This window comes from Numenius arquata, chromosome 7 (assembly GCF_964106895.1).
Source record: "Numenius arquata chromosome 7, bNumArq3.hap1.1, whole genome shotgun sequence".
Taxonomy (NCBI): Eukaryota; Metazoa; Chordata; class Aves; order Charadriiformes; family Scolopacidae; genus Numenius; species Numenius arquata.
The window spans coordinates 47,308,895-47,325,853 of record NC_133582.1 but is presented as its reverse complement, the minus strand read 5'-3'; the positions used below and the strand labels follow the sequence as shown (position 1 = coordinate 47,325,853).

General features: G+C 40.4%; 1 protein-coding gene across 4 annotated transcripts in view; it reads left to right on the top strand.

Annotated features, from left to right (window-relative positions):
* The window catches only part of RARB (retinoic acid receptor beta), a 191,404-nt gene that overhangs the window by 122,118 nt on the left and 52,327 nt on the right, over positions 1–16,959 (top strand). For all 4 annotated transcript variants that reach the window (XM_074150291.1, XM_074150292.1, XM_074150294.1 and 1 more), the window contains one exon: positions 2,368–2,516. In XM_074150291.1, coding sequence (XP_074006392.1) covers positions 2,368–2,516 — 149 coding nt within the window. The remainder of the gene's footprint in view (positions 1–2,367; positions 2,517–16,959) is intronic.

Genomic DNA, 16,959 nt, shown 5'->3' with positions numbered 1-16,959 from the left:
ATGTTCCCAAACTGGGTTTTCTTACAAAAAATCAAACTCTGGACAGTTGTTCAGCTGATGCAAGTATTATATTGAATAGATTAAGCCATTTTAATGGCATAAATATACATACATGGGTGTTTTAGGGAGGATCTTCTGGTTTACATTGGCTTTTTCTTTCTCATACACCTTTTCAAGTTGTCCAGAAAAAATTTCTCTAGTGGCATCTTCAGGTCTTTGGTTGCTGACTATGTTGTGTATTTATGAACTGAGCTGGTTGCTTAATCTCTTCTGGGTATCGCAAGTTCCTGGTGCTTGGCCGGTGCCTGACAGACCTCTGTTGTACATATGGTTCGTGGTTTCAGCGCTACTATTGGCTGCTAGTGCTTGTTTAGGATGAAAGAATCAAAAAAGCAGAAGTGTATCAGTATTATTCCTCAAAGACTGCTTTCTCCAAACTGAAATCACAGGATTGCAGGAGTGCGGTTGTTTTATTGAATGACACAACCTTGTTTTCCCATGGGGAGCCTAAAAACCGCCTTTTAAATGGACGGGGAGAGTTGAATGAGCTAATACGAAACACATTGTCTGCTGGTATTAGGGTTTTAAAGCTAAAATTTTATCATTTCCACAGACTGATTGGAAGCCACCATAATTCATATACAAGCATGAAATAGGGCGCAGAACGTTTGAGGCCTCTCAAGGGCATTTGATGAATCTAACTTTAATTTAAAAGTACTAATAGATTATTGATTCAAGCAGGATGACCGTGCAGAGATCAATAACAGAGCACTCTCTGTCTCACTTAAATACCAAAAATTACTGTTGAAAAGAAATTATCATTCTCATCTCTGTTTTCATTAAGAAAAAACTTCATTAAAGTTTGCTTGGTGCAGTAGGAACCTGTAGGCTTTTGGTTTGCCAAGGTTCAGTGTATTTAATGATGATACGATTTAGTTCTGGACATTATCTTAACATCACAATTTATGGAGCCACATGTTATTTTACTTTTCTGTTTTTTTCACAGCCTCATTATTGTTAGATATATAAAGAAATTGTTCCCGTTGGAAAGATATTTCTTTGCTTAGAATCAGAGCCTTTAACACTTCATTCTAGCCTTTATTTTCTTCTCAAGAAATGTCTGTCCTTGAAGTTGATGGTAGCTTAACCCAAGCAAAAATGGCAGGCGCCCTTCTCTCACAAGTAATCAGAAGTTGCATCGTGCTCTGTGATGCCCTCTGTGAATTCTGCAGAACACGAGTTGACAATGAATCATGAGTTTAATACAAATGTATCATCTTTGTAATCTGAAAAATACCATGTACAGTAAATCTTGTCTAAGATTTTCCATTGAGTAATGTTCTTTAGGGCCTGCTGTTAGTACTCTTGAGATTTAGCTCTGCCGATAGTGCCTAATATTTCTGGATGGATCTGAGTTCACAGATCCTGTCGTTTCTGTATATCTGTTGAAAGTTAGAGGGATTTATCGGAGAAGCAGCAGAATGGCTAGGTGAAACATGAAAATGTATTGCACATCTACAATAAACGTGAGGAATGATGACAGCATATCACAGAAAACTAATGCAGATGTTTTGGAAAGATGTAGTTCACATGTCTTATCTCGCATCGTAGAGCTTTCGCATCCTTTCCTTGAAAGGGATAACTGGCTTTTCAGCAGGTTCAAAACAAATGACCATCTAGAAATATTAAGGCAATAAAGGGATGTGGGGTCATAATATGTAAGTAGCTTTTTCTCAGAGAGTTTTCCTGATTTTCAAATCCTAAGGTAGGTAAGGAAGTATTGCTGGGTTGTACAAGTTCTACAGATTAAAAAAAAAAAAAGTTTTGTTTGGGTGATTTTGTCTCTCTATGTGTGTCCTGATGCATGCCACTATCCTGCTGTGGCAGAATTGCACACTGGAAGCGTTACCTTTTGTAGAAAAAGGCAAAAGCTCTCCCAAAATTAGGTACCAATTGGAAGGGTAAATGCCACAGGCAGTTTCTCACTGAAGGTTGATAACCAGCACACGCACACGGATCCCGTGCAATTCAATAGGCTAAAACCAGAACATAAGCCCAAAGTTGTCCATTTTTGGAGCCCAGTAAGAGATTCAAGCCCTATATCTGAAGTGAGCTGAAGCTTTTGTGGTGTTGAGTAGCAGGATCATAAAAAATGATCGAGTACTTAAAAATAAGCTCTTGAGGCTATAGCAGGTAGTCCTGTCACTACTGGGCTTGATTTAGTCCCTTTAAATTTTGCCAGGAAAGAAAAATGAACGTTTATTATACAAAGATAGATATAGGCCAGTTTGATATAATACAGTAAATAATCAGTTATTTAAAATTCATTCATGAATCATCCAATTGTATTTTTTTTTTCTTTTGTAGCAGTTGAAACTCAGAGCACCAGTTCTGAGGAACTTGTTCCGAGCCCTCCTTCACCGCTTCCACCCCCTCGAGTTTACAAGCCCTGTTTTGTCTGTCAAGACAAGTCATCTGGATATCACTATGGTGTCAGTGCTTGTGAGGGATGTAAGGTAAGTGGCATCATCTCCCTTTGTTTTTATAGAACTGCATTTCGTTTTAGAGAGGGGCAGAGCAGTGAAGTTTGGTGTGACTTGATTGTCTTCAAAGATGCCTGAAAGGTTCTTGTGTGAATTAAGTCTGATCCATGAGTAAAGCTAAGTAAATGACCATTGTGTCTGGAATTATTTCCCTTCATAACTTCTGCTGAAGTATGTCTTTCCGGGACTTCCATAAGTATTGACTAACAGGAGAATGTGAGGTAATCAAAGAATAAAGTGAAAACGCTTTGAGAATCTTCACTGTCCATCTATAGGTCAGGTATACTCTGAGAACTCACATGGTTGTTGTCTGCTTTCAGCCTGGCTTTTTCTGTGTGCTGCTACCTCTGTATATCCAGGGGGTGGAATCTGAGAAAAGGATCTGATCATCTGGAAGTTTTTGGCACAGTTTCTAACTATCTAACTAATCTCAAATCAAATTGGGAATTTGAGGATAATCAGGTTGGTATCCGCAAAAATTTAATCTGGCATACTGGAGTGTTGGCACATCTGCTAGCTGCTTTCCAGTGCTGTGATCATCAGAACATGAATTGACTGTCCATTGGATGTGGTAATACAATACGCCGTTCTGAGGCAGAGAATGTCCAAAGACGCATCAGAGAAGCAATGTCAGCTAAACCATGCGTGTATGGCAATAATTAGAGGTGTACATACAGTGAAGGTAGGTGTGCAAGGAAGAAGATAGTGCAAAATATGCTAAAGAAAGGATATCATAGGACAGATGCTCTCATAGTTAACTTCATTCATTATGGTACCCTAACACTATGTTCTTTTTTAATGATTAAACAAAAGACCTACGATATTAGTCCATCGAATTAAAATAGTTGTGTAGTGTTTAGAACACTGAAGATCCTAATGCCTGATGAAAATGTGACAGACCCTACATTCATATAAATAAAGTTACTAGAATAAATTAATAAAAGGTATTTTGCTGGTTTATTTGTATGAAACGTTCCAATATTTTTCAGATACTGTGTGGTTAGGCATTTTTAGTTTATCCTTTGAACGTGCAACTTCTTCCACAGTACTGGCCTTTTGCAGTGATATAAAATATTATAGTCCTGGGTTTGCATCATTAGGCAGGAAACTATAGGCTTAGAGTCTCCTTTCTCCCCTATTTTCTAACTGTAGATATGAAGTATTGAAAGTAACTATTTAAGCTCACCTCGGTTTAGAATCTCTTTCTGGTATTGAGGTTTTCTTCAGATATCATGTCTGTATTTTTTTCTTTTAGATGCCACAAAACTATTGAAATTTAAGTGTCTGTTAGGAAGAACTATGATAAGAATAAACTGTAGCTGATTTCATTAAATAGGAAATCTCATCATACTCAGATGCTAACACACAAATGGTGGTGTCGTGCTCACCCACACATTCCTTCTAAGTGCAGATGTAATTGCAGACTGTGGCAGAAAGGTCACATGTCCCTAAGACCTCATTGTTTTTGAAAAATATGCAAAAATATACTGTAGGGCATTTATTGGCATACTGCAAAGCATTTTCATAAATAATTAAAGCAAGACTACACTTGTCAAAATACGTGAAGAAATCCATCTTGTACTGTATTAGCCGTTATTCAACAACAACAAAAAAATGATGTTCACTTATTTGCTAATTTGCAAGATTGGGTAATTCAGCACTTAGCAATAGCTACTGTTAAAAGGAAAAAAAAAAAGTTAGTTACAAACCTGTCAGTCTATGAGAAATAACAAGATTCCAAAGCAGTAACTTGGCTGCTTGAGACTGGTAATGTTTGGGTTAGTTGACACTAGCTTTTCAACAGGTTGGGCTGTGATTTTATGAATCTCTTCCACTGATTGAATCAACTTCCTTAGTGAGTACCAGAAACTGTCAAAGAACATGATGAGACCACTGAGTCAACCAGTGGTCCCTTTGGTGGACAGTCACGTACTACTTTTGCAGTTGAAAGTTGTGTGAGCTTTCAGGTCAATAAAAGTAGTGTAAATGACAGTAGTATGTGACCAAAACACCAGAGACAGCCTCAGAAACCTCTATATTGCCAGTTTCTACTCCTTCTCTGAAGAATGTTGCCCTTTTCTCTTGAGCCCTTATGGACTGTTTGGTTTTTTTTTTTTTTTTTCCTTCATCTTTGCTCTACACTTGCTTTCACACGTTTGTTTCTTGGTCCTGTACCATAAGAAAGCTGCCACCTTGGACTTCTTATTTCTAACCATCCAGGCTCCTGCCTGTACCCAAATCTACCTTCACCCTTGGTTCCCACTGTGAATTCTTCTTTTTCCTTCTGCATTGTGCCTCCCTCTGCTCTGAGGTCCTTTTCTCAAGACTTTTCCTTTTTCCTTATGACTCATTTACCTTTCCCTTCAACCTCCTGGCAGTCTTGTTTCTCAAGGGAAGCACAAATAGAAAACTCTGCTCATATCTTATATGTCTAATTAGGACCCCGTTCCTTTTGTTTTTCTGTGCTGGCTTTCCCTTGGTTTTCTTCTAGTTCTCTCTCCGTTTCCTTCTCCTTTGCCTTTCTCCTTTGAGCTCCAGTGAAGTTGCCATCACAGTGATGATTAGTCTCTCTGACTAGTGCAAAGGGACAGATTTCTGTCCTCCAGGTTTTGGGTCACCAACCCGTGGATGATTTGCAAAGTTACCCCCATCTCTGACTTCTCCCTTGCCGTCTTTCCTTGGTGTGTCCTCTTGGTCACCTCACTGCTACCTAGGACGCAGAGTTCACAAAGACAGAACTTTGCATCCACTCTCTTTGTGACATCACCAACCGTAATCTCATGGCATGCAGTTTTTTCATACATCGTGCCATGATGACATAATTTCTGATCTGCAGCATTGTAACTCATGTTATTTGTTGTCCCTTTTTCTCCAGAATCTGTCTTCAGCTGCCTTCATTATTGCTGTGGTCTTCTCATGTTGTGATTAGATTGGTCCCTTCTCCTGTCCTTCCTTCCTCTTTTCCCACTCGCTGTCATCCTTGGACCTTAGTCTTTCAGGTACCTGGGGACAATCTCCTAACCTCCTTTGCCAAACTCTTTCTCGGTATTCTAAGTGCCCTTTTTTAAAGTGATCTTTCTGTCTCATACATTACCAGAGTCTTCAGTACTGTGACCCACTAGAAAGACTGTTCTGTGGCTTGTTTTGATAAACTAGTCTTATAAGGTTTTTAGTGGCTGGAGTGTTTCATAATATGCACTTATGAACCACAGAGAAAGTTCAGGAACTGTCTAAATAATTTTAAGCTATCTTGTTTTCTAATTTTAGTATGTGCATGCTGAAAATTTTCTTTGTGATTATAGATTTACAGTACTCAACTTCTTGCCTTCCAAATTTGAAATTTGGGAGTTTTCAGAAGGTTGATAATCCTAAGGTTTTTGTCAATTTGTTCAGTCGGATTCAGCAGTCAGGATGGGTTTTTGTGTTTTAAACTGATTTAAAAAAAAATAAAATATTGGGTTTTTGTTTATTTCTGGGTGTTATGCTGCAAAGGCTTATAGGCATCATAGCCGGCTTTACTTAAGTATTAGAATCTCAAAACTAAACTGATCTTCACAGTGCACTTGTATTTTGTAAGAAAAATTCCAGAGCCAGTCCATTTTTCTATGTGTAAAATACAATACATTGACAATATTCAGCTTATTTACAACTTTTCCATTTTGTAAACTGTGTGGCATTTCAGAGGCGGGTTTTGGAATCTACTTGTGTGTTTCATGACCTCAGTTAAAGACTTCTGAAATCTCTCCCCCCTCCACCCCCCACTTCTCCCTGGTCTCTGGGTGTTGCTAGATCGCACGCAAACAAATTCCATATGAAATGAGCAGCTTGGATTTATCCAGCTGGTACAAGTGGTTATAGGGCTGGCTGTCACCGAAAGCTCAGCTCTTTGGTCCTGACTCGACTCGTCATTGTAACCGGGTTTGCAGCAAGGGAGACCGAGTGTAGTGGGCTGGATTCCTTACACAATGCCATCATTGTGTGGGCGAGGAGGAGAAGCTGGTGTTCTGGCAGCTTCAGCTGTCTCTGAGAGCCTTGTCCCTTGTTCTGGGCATTTAAAAGACGGCATTCCTCTGCTGGCAATCCTGCCCGGATTCCTGGCTTGAATTTGGTGGGCAGCAAAGATGCCTAGAGCAGTTTCAGGAGAGAAGACAGGGCAGCGTGTGAGAGGGAAGGTTTACGGTCCAGCAGTTTTGTCGGAATGATCAAGGTGCCTCCCTGGCTGTTGTTGATGTTAACGGACAAAAATGTAGATAAATCTACTTCAATGTCAAGTGATCCCAGATCAGCTTTTATCATAAAAGAATAGCTTTCATTCCATCAGAGTTTTCATATAAATTCACATCTAATGTCGGATCATTAAATTAAGAGGGTAGCCATGTGTAATATATTTTCAAAGATCTTCAGCTATGAAAATATGTCTATTTGTCTGACACCTTCCTGACTCGAATATACTTTTTTTTCTTATTGCAGAGACTTTTAGCTGTATGGAAAATAGGCATTGATATAAACCTCGAAATTTAGGTCTGTAATTCTGTAGGACTAACTCCCACAAAAAAGATACGATACGCATAGGAAAAGAAAATAAAAAAAAAGTGAAAATGAAACAGTTCTTGCTTTGTCCAGATTTGCTGATCCATGTAGATATTTAGCTTGGGAGAAAAGCTGTCATTTTGTTACAGCTCTATCTTACTTGCTTACAGATGCAGCAGGAGGAAGTCCTACCACTCAACTTGAGGTCCATAATTAGTTGCCTGACTTTGAAGGCTGGGCTCTCTCTGCAGTCCGTGGAGAGCAAGCGGAACCTCTGATGGCTGATTCAGAGCATCTAAACTAGGTCTCTCTGGGTCACCCTCCAGAGCAGCCTGTCCCCATGAGCCGTTGGGTTAGGTGCCCAAAGCACAGCTGTGTTATTCTTCTCCATGATGTCCCCCACGGTTATGTCCCTCTGGACACTGAGAGGGTTGGTGTTCCCCTGTTGCGGGACGTGAACCTGTGATGAGCATCAGTCAACAGCAGATTTGCAAAATGCTGCTGACAGAGAGTGGAACTGGTTTTGATTTCATTTATTTATTTGAAGTTCGATGGCAAGGATATTATGCTTTGGTCTGCAAGAAATGTTGATGAGTGGCCTAAAATATTTTAGAGGTTGTCATTTCAGAGCTCCCTTTTATGGAACAGTGTCCTTCGGGACAGATGCCTTTTTCTTTTAGTAATGCCTCTTACATCATGGGAGGACAGATTTGCATTTTCTTAGGCAGTTCTGGGATTGTAGAGGGATCTTGAGCAGCAGCTCTTTTTGATAACACCACTCCTGCACATATTAGCTTCTAGCTGTAATGTAATTATATGTAAGCCTATATTTATGCCCCTTTATTGGGAATTAAGGATCCAGACATAGAATTTTCTCAGTTACCTAAGACTAAAAATGAAAAGCAAACTTCATAAAGTTTGCCAACTAATACATTGTATCTTTATTTGTTTGTTTGTTTGTTTTCCTAGCATGTTTTAATTCCCTACAGCTGAAACAAAAAGTAAGAAATGTAAAGTTGAAAATATGTGCACAATAAGTTTGATACCAAGGAGAGAAGCGATATTGTTTGCAGCAATGCAATTGTAAAAGCTTCTACCAGTTCAAAGAAAAATATAGATCAGCTTGAATGATCAAGCTGTATTCGTCTCCATTTAAGCTGTATTAGTAAGTGACAGTGCCAGCAGTAGAGATGCATGCTGTCGTTCATGCACAGCTATGAAAAATTTCTCTAAATCGTGGAAAATTGCTCCTAGTTTCAGCTAAATCAACGATCATTCTTTATAGGGTGAAAAATGTATTTTGAGATACATTTCTGCATACTGTTAATATCAGCTGATCTTAAACTGTAAGCACTTTTCAGTGTAGCAACATTCAGAGCTATTTGTTTGCAAAAAGCCATGCCATATGCAGAAAGACACTAAATGGGTTCCAACTGATTTAAATGTAGCAACAAAAACCTGAAGTTTTTATATATTTCATACTGTCAGAAGAGACCTGATTGTTTCAATGCTGTCTTTGAGATTTTAGTTTTTAAAATAACCAAAAAAAAGGAAAGCAAGGTGTACTTTGAAAATCTGTGTTTCGGTAAGTTGTTAATTAATTTTTCTCTTTGTTTGGAAGTTAAAAGTTTCACCAAATACTGAATTTATTTCAGATTTTTTAAGAATGAGCAAGCATATATTTATTGGAAGTCCACTGAGAGCAAGTAAAAATTATTAAATAGATGGGATCAGGAACAAGAATTTTGTGTTACCATGTATTTTAAAATCTCTTTTCTGGGTTGTGTGAATGGCGTGAAATGAAGAAAAAAAAATTAATTGCCAACCGTGACAGATAATAAAAATGAAAATCGCTTTGTGTGTTTGAATGCCATATTTGATTTCCAGTGCTTTGGCTCCAAGTAGTGGATTATACCATTGCTGCTCCCCTGTGCTGAGCTTCTGGAACAGAGACAGACAAAGAGCAGCAGTGTCTGTAGGCGGGATACAACTCATCTTCCTCTCACCCTGCCCGTTGCGCTCAGTCATAGACCAGAGGTTCATCGTAAGCTGTGAGAATCGTTGTTTTTGCTATTATTTTAATTTGTTTCTGGCAATGATGCCAGTGCTATAAAAGTGCAGAGATTATCCCAAATTACTTTCTGACCATGCTAACCATGCTGCTCTAGTTATTTGTGAGCACAAGGGCTAATGTCCTGTGGAAACGGGAACTGGAAACTACTCTCTATTTTGCATAAGCTGTCAAATAGCAACATGTAATTGTTTGGATTGCCTTGCACTCCCTTTCCCGCAAAATTCCCAACACCGTCAGTGAAGTTGTTCTCAAAAAAGAGCAGTAGCGTCTGACTTAATCTATGGTGCATCGGTGACCAACTCTGTTTTGGGGCACGGTTTTGCCATCCTGTGTAGCTGGAAGGTTTCTGGCTGTACCAGCTAGTGCTCCCCCTTCATGCAGCCATCTCCCGTGGCCAGCTGAGATGCAGACATCTCGTTTCAGAGGCCGAAGGAGTTAACTAATGTAGATGAGGACTTTCCCATCGTACGTCAGTCAGCCATAGTGCCCATGACTGTCCCCAAGAGCATTTCCTAATATAGATGTAGCCTTCATGCCTGCTGACCCTGCGTATCTTTTCAGGGTCTTTGGCCAATAACCAGTCCATAACAGCTACAGTTTTTTCATTATTGTTATTAAACTAAAATTGCTGAGTCTTACTCTTCTGGCAGCATCTGTTCCTTTCTATACCTGAGAATACACACTGTAAAAAGAAGAAACTTCAAATTTACATATATATGTACCTGTTGTTATTGGAGTTGAATCATGGTTTCTTTCACCAAGGTAGGTACTGAAGAGTCCTTGTAGATGTGCTGGTCACATTTCTATCCGACTTTCACCTGCCTGTAGCTCTTGTGACTTATTAGCAGATGACCGAGAGAGCTGAGGTTCACACCAGATCAGTAACATGCGCACGGTTTACAACAGCTTCAACAGAATTAAATAAATTGTATGTATGTGTAAAAGTGCTGTCTATGCAAATCATGGCGTGACATACTGACCAGAGATGCCAGAAGCAGGTGGGCTACGATTCAGGCTGGTATGCTTCTCTGCTGAGAAGTCCTCCTGGTTTGCATGCAATGGATGTGGACTGTGTTTTTATTTTCCTGTAAGTAGGTTCTAATGGATTTTACTTTTTCAATTTTCTGCACCAGAGAGGAGAGAAAACCTTTTCTTTTGTTCTCATTTTGTCAATCTATTTCTTAGCTCTCCATTAGTTTAAGGACCACATGTGGCCTGTAAGTATAGATGTGCACACCCAGAAAGTTTTTACAATGTAGGGAAAAATGCAGCTTTCCACCATGTTTAATACAACATTTTATAATATGGTCTTTAAAAGTATTGTTTGCAAAGGTAATTCAGCAGATGAGGAAATAGGGATACCTGAGCAAACATCTCAGAAATTAAATACTTTGAGATTTTCTATTAACAGTAATAGCTGACCTTTTTTTTTCATACTATGCATATTTATTTATGCTTACTGAGCAGCAATTATAGATGTGTAAAATTACAATGAATTAGCTTTCCTTTTCTAACTCTGGAACTTTTTAAAATGAACTGGTTAATGAGACATTAATAGAGAAGGATATACAAGCAATTGATCTGTTGAATTTAGATTTAGGATAGCTGGCTTGACCCCATAAGAAAGTGCACCGTTTTCCCTGGAAAAAAGAGGGAGAGTAGGGTAGTTTGCTGACTGTGGTTCTGGCTGAGTGTTGACTTCAGTGCTGGTGAGATGGTTGGGGTCACTGTTCTGCTTACTTTAGTCATCTTTTAAAATTGTAGTTTGCATTTTTCTTAACAAGTACTTAAAGATTTTCTGAGTGGCACATCTTAGAGAAGTAAATCCAAAATTAGGAGGTTTCATAAGTGTACAAAATGGAATTATCCATTGTCTAATTCTGTTCACTTACATGTTAGGTAGGTATTCAGATGGTCTTTGTTTGCTACTTGTTTTGAATTTATTTTGAAAGATACACCTAGCTATATTTTCTGGTTATTGTAAACCATCACCCAGTTTGTAAGCAGCTAGCTTCCCAAATTGCAGAAATACTTTGACTGGCCTTGGAAAGTGACCTTCCATTGCTCTCTGCACTTACTAACGGACCTGCTAATGGAAACAGAGGTTCTTTCTAATCCCGAATGAAGTGTTCCTTTGAGGAAATTTCCTAAAGGGGTATTTTCTTTAGCTTCTTCTGGAAATGGAGCGCAATTGAATTTGCAGCGTGGATCCCAGAGCTGTTCAGCTTTGCAGAGCTGCTCTTTGGTATTTCCAATACAGTTGGCTTTGCAGGTTCTTTCTCCAATTTGTTTATTGTATAAATTCTTCTTTTGCTTCCTCCTGTAAAACAAAACAAATGCCTTACTAAAAAAAGTTTTCCATTTTTGAGTAGCCGTTCCAAAAAATAAGAAACTGCCAAAGTTAAGATTATACCCACGGGCCCATCTTTCCCATTTAGTATCTGGATTTTGATCTAGTCTTTAAGTACGGATACATTGTTTCTTGAGTTCTGTGTAAAGGACATATGTGTTGTGTCCTCCTTATTATTTTATATTCTGATTATTTCAGAGAAACATCCCACACCTCTAGGTGTGACATCTGTGCAGCTCAGTACTCCACTTACAAAAATTTCTTGTAGTGTTAAGCCATGCATCCAATTCTCTAATTGGTAGGTTTTGGTATAATAACTGTTTAATTGGTATACTGCTACGGCTGGTCTGCCAAATATTCAGGACTCCTACTCATAAATCTTCCCTCTGACAATATGAATGAGTCCCCACGATTTCCACAGCTCAATTCAGGAGACAGCTGAGAAGTAAAAAGACATTTTTGTGTAAAAAGTCCCTTATGATTTCACATGGCCACACTTAAAATTTCTCATTTAATATATTTTAGTGGGAAAAGTTACTATGCAATAACAACTGTATCATAATACCTATGTTTAAAGGGGAAAACGTATATTGTTTCTGGATCCCCTGTCTAGAATAACGGATACATAAGTTACAAGGTGAGACAGCAGTCACAGGTAGTGCCAAAAAATGTAGATTTGGTTGGCTGTAAAGGCAGTCACTGATTTCACTCCAGCTTATAGCAAACCTCAGCGACTGCTGGGGACCCTTCCAGTGCTGGCGGGCAGAGCCAACAGCCGCCAGCCACGGCACGTGAGCAAGGATCTGCCGTCGCCTGGCAGCAGGGAGACTGATCAAATGCTTACGGAGCAAGTTTGTTCCCGTTTCAGAGTTTCTTTAAAAGTGACAATTTAATGGGACCCATACTGTCGGCTGTGGCTAGTTCCCTCTCCCTCCTCCCAGGCATTTACCAGGGGAAGCAGAGATTTATAGCGGTGGAGCAACCACTCCGATGGGCTACTGTTCACTCCTCCCACGAGTGTCCCGGCTGGCTGCTCTCCAGATGAATCTTCCCAACAGGGGAGAGATCTTCCCTGTCTCCGGGGTGCTTAGCTTGCTTTGGAGCTCTGTGCACCTATGATAAATATGTGGAAATTATTAGGTCCTTGCTTCAGAGGGCATTGTGATCCTCGTGTGCTTTCTGCCGGTCCAAAAGAGTGACACGGCTCCACATTTAGGGAGATTTAAGCAGAACATTTCAGAGAAAGCTCTGCAGCCCACCATATTAGAAATGAATGAACACTGCCAATTTTTTACCTTTTTTATTTGTTTGTTTTCTTTGGATTGGGAGATCAAGACATTGCTCAGATGCCGCTGCAAATGGTCTTAACCAGTCCACATTTATCCGTAGTGATGCACAGTGACTGCTAAATGTACAGAAACAAAAGTGAAAACTATGTATTTTTTTGAAAGGCAGGAAGAAAGGGAGCGTTAGGTGAACAGGAGAGATGCAGGCACAGCACCCAGGAGCCAAATGGATGAGCTAACTAAAAAGACCTTTTATCTTACCCCAAGTCCATGTGATTTTCGTAAACTGAAAGAATGATCGTCTTGTGATTACATGAACTCTGTGCTTGAATCTGGCCATTGATTAAAGTCTGGCAGGGGAGGGAGAAAACAGGAAAACATCTTGCTAAGATTTTCCTGTGTTAGATTAATCAGCCCCAGTTCATTCACTCATCTCTGAAAGGTCATGTTTTCTCCCTGTCAAAGTTGCCCGATGCCAGGCTCTCCCTTGCTTCCCTATGGTTTGGCTGGATGAACAGTGGTGCCCAACAGTGGGCAGGGTGGAGGCAGCGCTGCATTTGGCCTGTAAGCTGTGATGCTTTTTCAGAGTCTCAGTGTGATTTGTGTCCGTGTTTGCAGTGAGATACGTATCTCCGATGAGGGTTACCTTAAGAGTCCTTCTGCTTGGAGGAACTAGTCAGTTGATTCCTCGGGCTCTGTGCAGTTGCTAGTCCCTTCCACTGGCACAAACTGCATTTCACCCACCCTTCTCAGCCTCCTTTTCCATGTTGTTGAGACCGTTTTCACCATGTGTACTTTGACTGTGTAGGGGAACCGGGCAGAGGGATATGGCCCCATCTCACTCTTAAAAATGGTGGTTTTGCCAAGCTGGTCCAGCTCCAACTCATCCCTCTGCTGTCGCCTTCGGTAATGAGTTTCAGCTGCGGTGTGGAAAGGTAATTTTCCTTGACTACTGCCAGTAGTAGAGAGCCAGACTTGCATATTTCTGGGTGTTTACTTGAACTCTGTTTTCTAGTCTCCAGGCATCTGAGTTTCACTAAACTCTACGTTTTACAAGGTTTTAGTGGGTAGTCCTGTATTAGCAGTTTTTTTGTCGCTGAATGCAGGGTAATGAGAGTGTAGCATAAAGTAGTAACTACAAGATATTGCTTGCCAGATTTCAAGGGATCTGATACAACATATTTGTTTAGAGATCAATTGTCAAAACTAAGAGAAAAAAAGAAATTGCAGGGAGATAATGAACTTGTGTTGATGAGTCATTCAGACGGATGCCTGAAAACCGTACCAGGAAGCATAATGCTCAAGACATCTGGTTTATTTTGGCATGTTTTTGTCCGTGTTATTTCTTCTGAATATTTTTGGGTTGCTTTCTGCATTGTTTTCATATGTCACTTCATCCCTCCCCAGAAACTTCTTCTCTGCTGCAGATCGGGCATATTTTAAAACTCCTCCCAGATCGGACTGAGAGAATAGAAACATGCTGGGTCTTGAAGGCAAGTGGGGAGCCGTGCTGTGGCATAGCCAGAGCCAGCTCTTCACCAGCCATCCTGGCAGGTGGGTGCTGGGCCAGCACCCACGGGCACCCACCCGGCTGGGCTGGGGCACTGAACTGACTGCGGGTGGGTTGGGGAGAGAGCAGGGAACAGCAGGCTGTGCACACCGACTGCCTGAATCTCTCTGCTAGAGCGAGGGGAATTGCGCTTCAGCCGGCTTGCAGGCATATATAAATATTTGTGGCATAGTCTGCATTATTGTTTCAACTGAGCTGTAAACATTTGGTGGCTGATAGTGGGTTAGAAACTAGCGCCTCTATAAACTTCAGACAGTGCAGAAATGCAGAGATTTTTTTACATTGGCTGGCAATTAACGAAAGTCCCCATGCCTCTTCTGATAAATAACTGTGATGCCAAATATGTGGGGGAACTCTGCGAGCCTTTGTGGTGAAGGCTGGGAGGGGAGGAGGACGAGGATGCAAAGCCTGCCCGTGCGGGGAATTTCCTTGGAGCATGCACATACCTTCTTTCTCCCATGTAGGTTTGTGTTTGAGCTTGCCCTTTCCTCTTCACATGTTTCCATCTCTGCCAGCAGCTAAATGGAGAGGCTAATTTGAGAGACTACTACAAGTAATTGCAGCATAGTAATTGCATAGCTAACATGAGTCCTTTCCTTGTCCTGCCTGCTGCAGGAATCTGCATGTCGCTGCATGGATATAGCTTGGCGGGGACTTTTTGTTTGTTTTTACTAGGACGCCTACTACTTTGTTAGTAAAACTCTTGCTTAGTGTCCTTCCTTTGCAGCTCTGTGCAGAAAAATCCCATGTATGTCTAGTAAAAAGGTGACATTGTCCTTGGAAAATGATCCCCCCTGCTCCAACCACCTGAAAACCCAACGTATAAAAACAGAGCCCCACATTAACAATGTAAACCAAAATCAGTCATACATTTGGGGGATAATAATTTGGAAAGTCTTTCCTGATACTGTGCTTCCAAGCAAGAGAGCAGCTACATAAATGGTTTGGAAAAGTGTCATTCTTTACGAAGAAATACTGCGCTTAATTAATTCTTGCTCCTGGGAGGTCAACCTGGGGCACTCATTATTGTCTTAATTGGTGGTATAAATCCTGAGGCACTGGAGGGGAAGCGAGGAAAAAAACGATGAGCAGTTACCAACATATAGCCTTTTGGATAAGTGCTAGCCAGTTGTACGACCATCCTGGTGACATTTTATGGTTTTATTGGGTTATAGGTCTGGTCTTCCACAAATTAGGTTAAAGGGAATTGATCTGCATAAACAAAAATATAAGAAAATAGCAAAATGCAATAATTCATTCCTGAGTTCTCCATTAAACTGTGTGAAATAACTCAGTGCGTGGCAACTCAGAAAAACGTTTCTTTGATCTCCTGTTATTCGTATTAAATTATATTCATTACTCTTCCCATCTGGAGTTTCCTAGCAGGCCAAAAATCATCCTACAGACATTACTGAAAGGAAGTTAACTGTAACTTTTTAATTGTATACATTTCATCTCTTTTTTTTTTTTTTTTAATTTGAAGAAAGCAGATGGAAGAGCATGCCAGCGCCTTCCTCTCTGTTCAAATTACTGAAGTGGAGAAGCAGAAAATCTCAGCCATTCTTTCCCCCCGCATATTGTTTCAAGGTGATGACTGTTCTGTCTGGAGACTTTGACATGTTTGCTAAAAAGGTCAGGAGTTCAGTGAAAATTGAAATTGTGGAGAAATCCATGCGTAGTCTTAGGGATGCTATGCTACCCTCGCTGGAGAAATCTGGTTGCTGCAGATTTGCAGCCGATTGAATGCATTTCCCTCATTTTGTCAGTAGCTGCCTCTGAGCCACCTGGCCAGAAGTGTCTTCAAACTCCCCAGAAAAAAAGAATAAATCAATGTTTTGATGGTTTGGGGCACGTATTTAACATTAGGCCAAGGTTTGTGGAATTAGAAGATGTGTTGGCATGGGGCACCATGAAAAATGAGGTTCATTTCCAGCTTCACCAGTACCTAACAGCTAATTGGCATTAGTAACCCCATGACTAATCTCCTTCAGGCTCTTTCATTGAAATTGTGGTTTTTTTCTTGCCCTCTGAGGCCCACAAGACTTTTTCCACCTTAGAAACTATTAGGAAAAATCAAGTATGGCCTGGTCTTTGCTGGAGAATTTTTTGTAGTTGCAGATGAACGAGCCCATTTTGGTAGCTTAGGGAGGGGTGACACCTTCCTCATCTGCCTGTCCCTGTCCTCTGGGCCTCTTTCTCTTTTTAAGAAATGAGAAAACCTGAAAACCTTTCAAACTTTTCCATTTGTGTAAAAATAATGAAAAGAGAATAGGCCTTTTTTTCCTCTTAGTGGGTTGCTCTTAGGTCCACAGGTCTGTATTCCCATATGCAAGACGTGGGATAACACGTGGTTATTTTTATGAAGTGTTTTGAGTTCTCTCAATTTAAAAAAAAAAAAAACAAACACAAAACAACATCCTGGTCTCAATAGCAAATTTGGAAGGTTATGACTGCTCTTCATCTGCAGAATAAATGGCTGGATGAGATGAAATGTGGATGGTGCACAGAGAGTTTCTGCTGGAAACGAACAACAACAGACAAACCCAGAGCACTTCCCAGGGCGCGCTGGTGCCCAGCCCCTCTGCTGCTGGGTGGCTGGCGTCTCT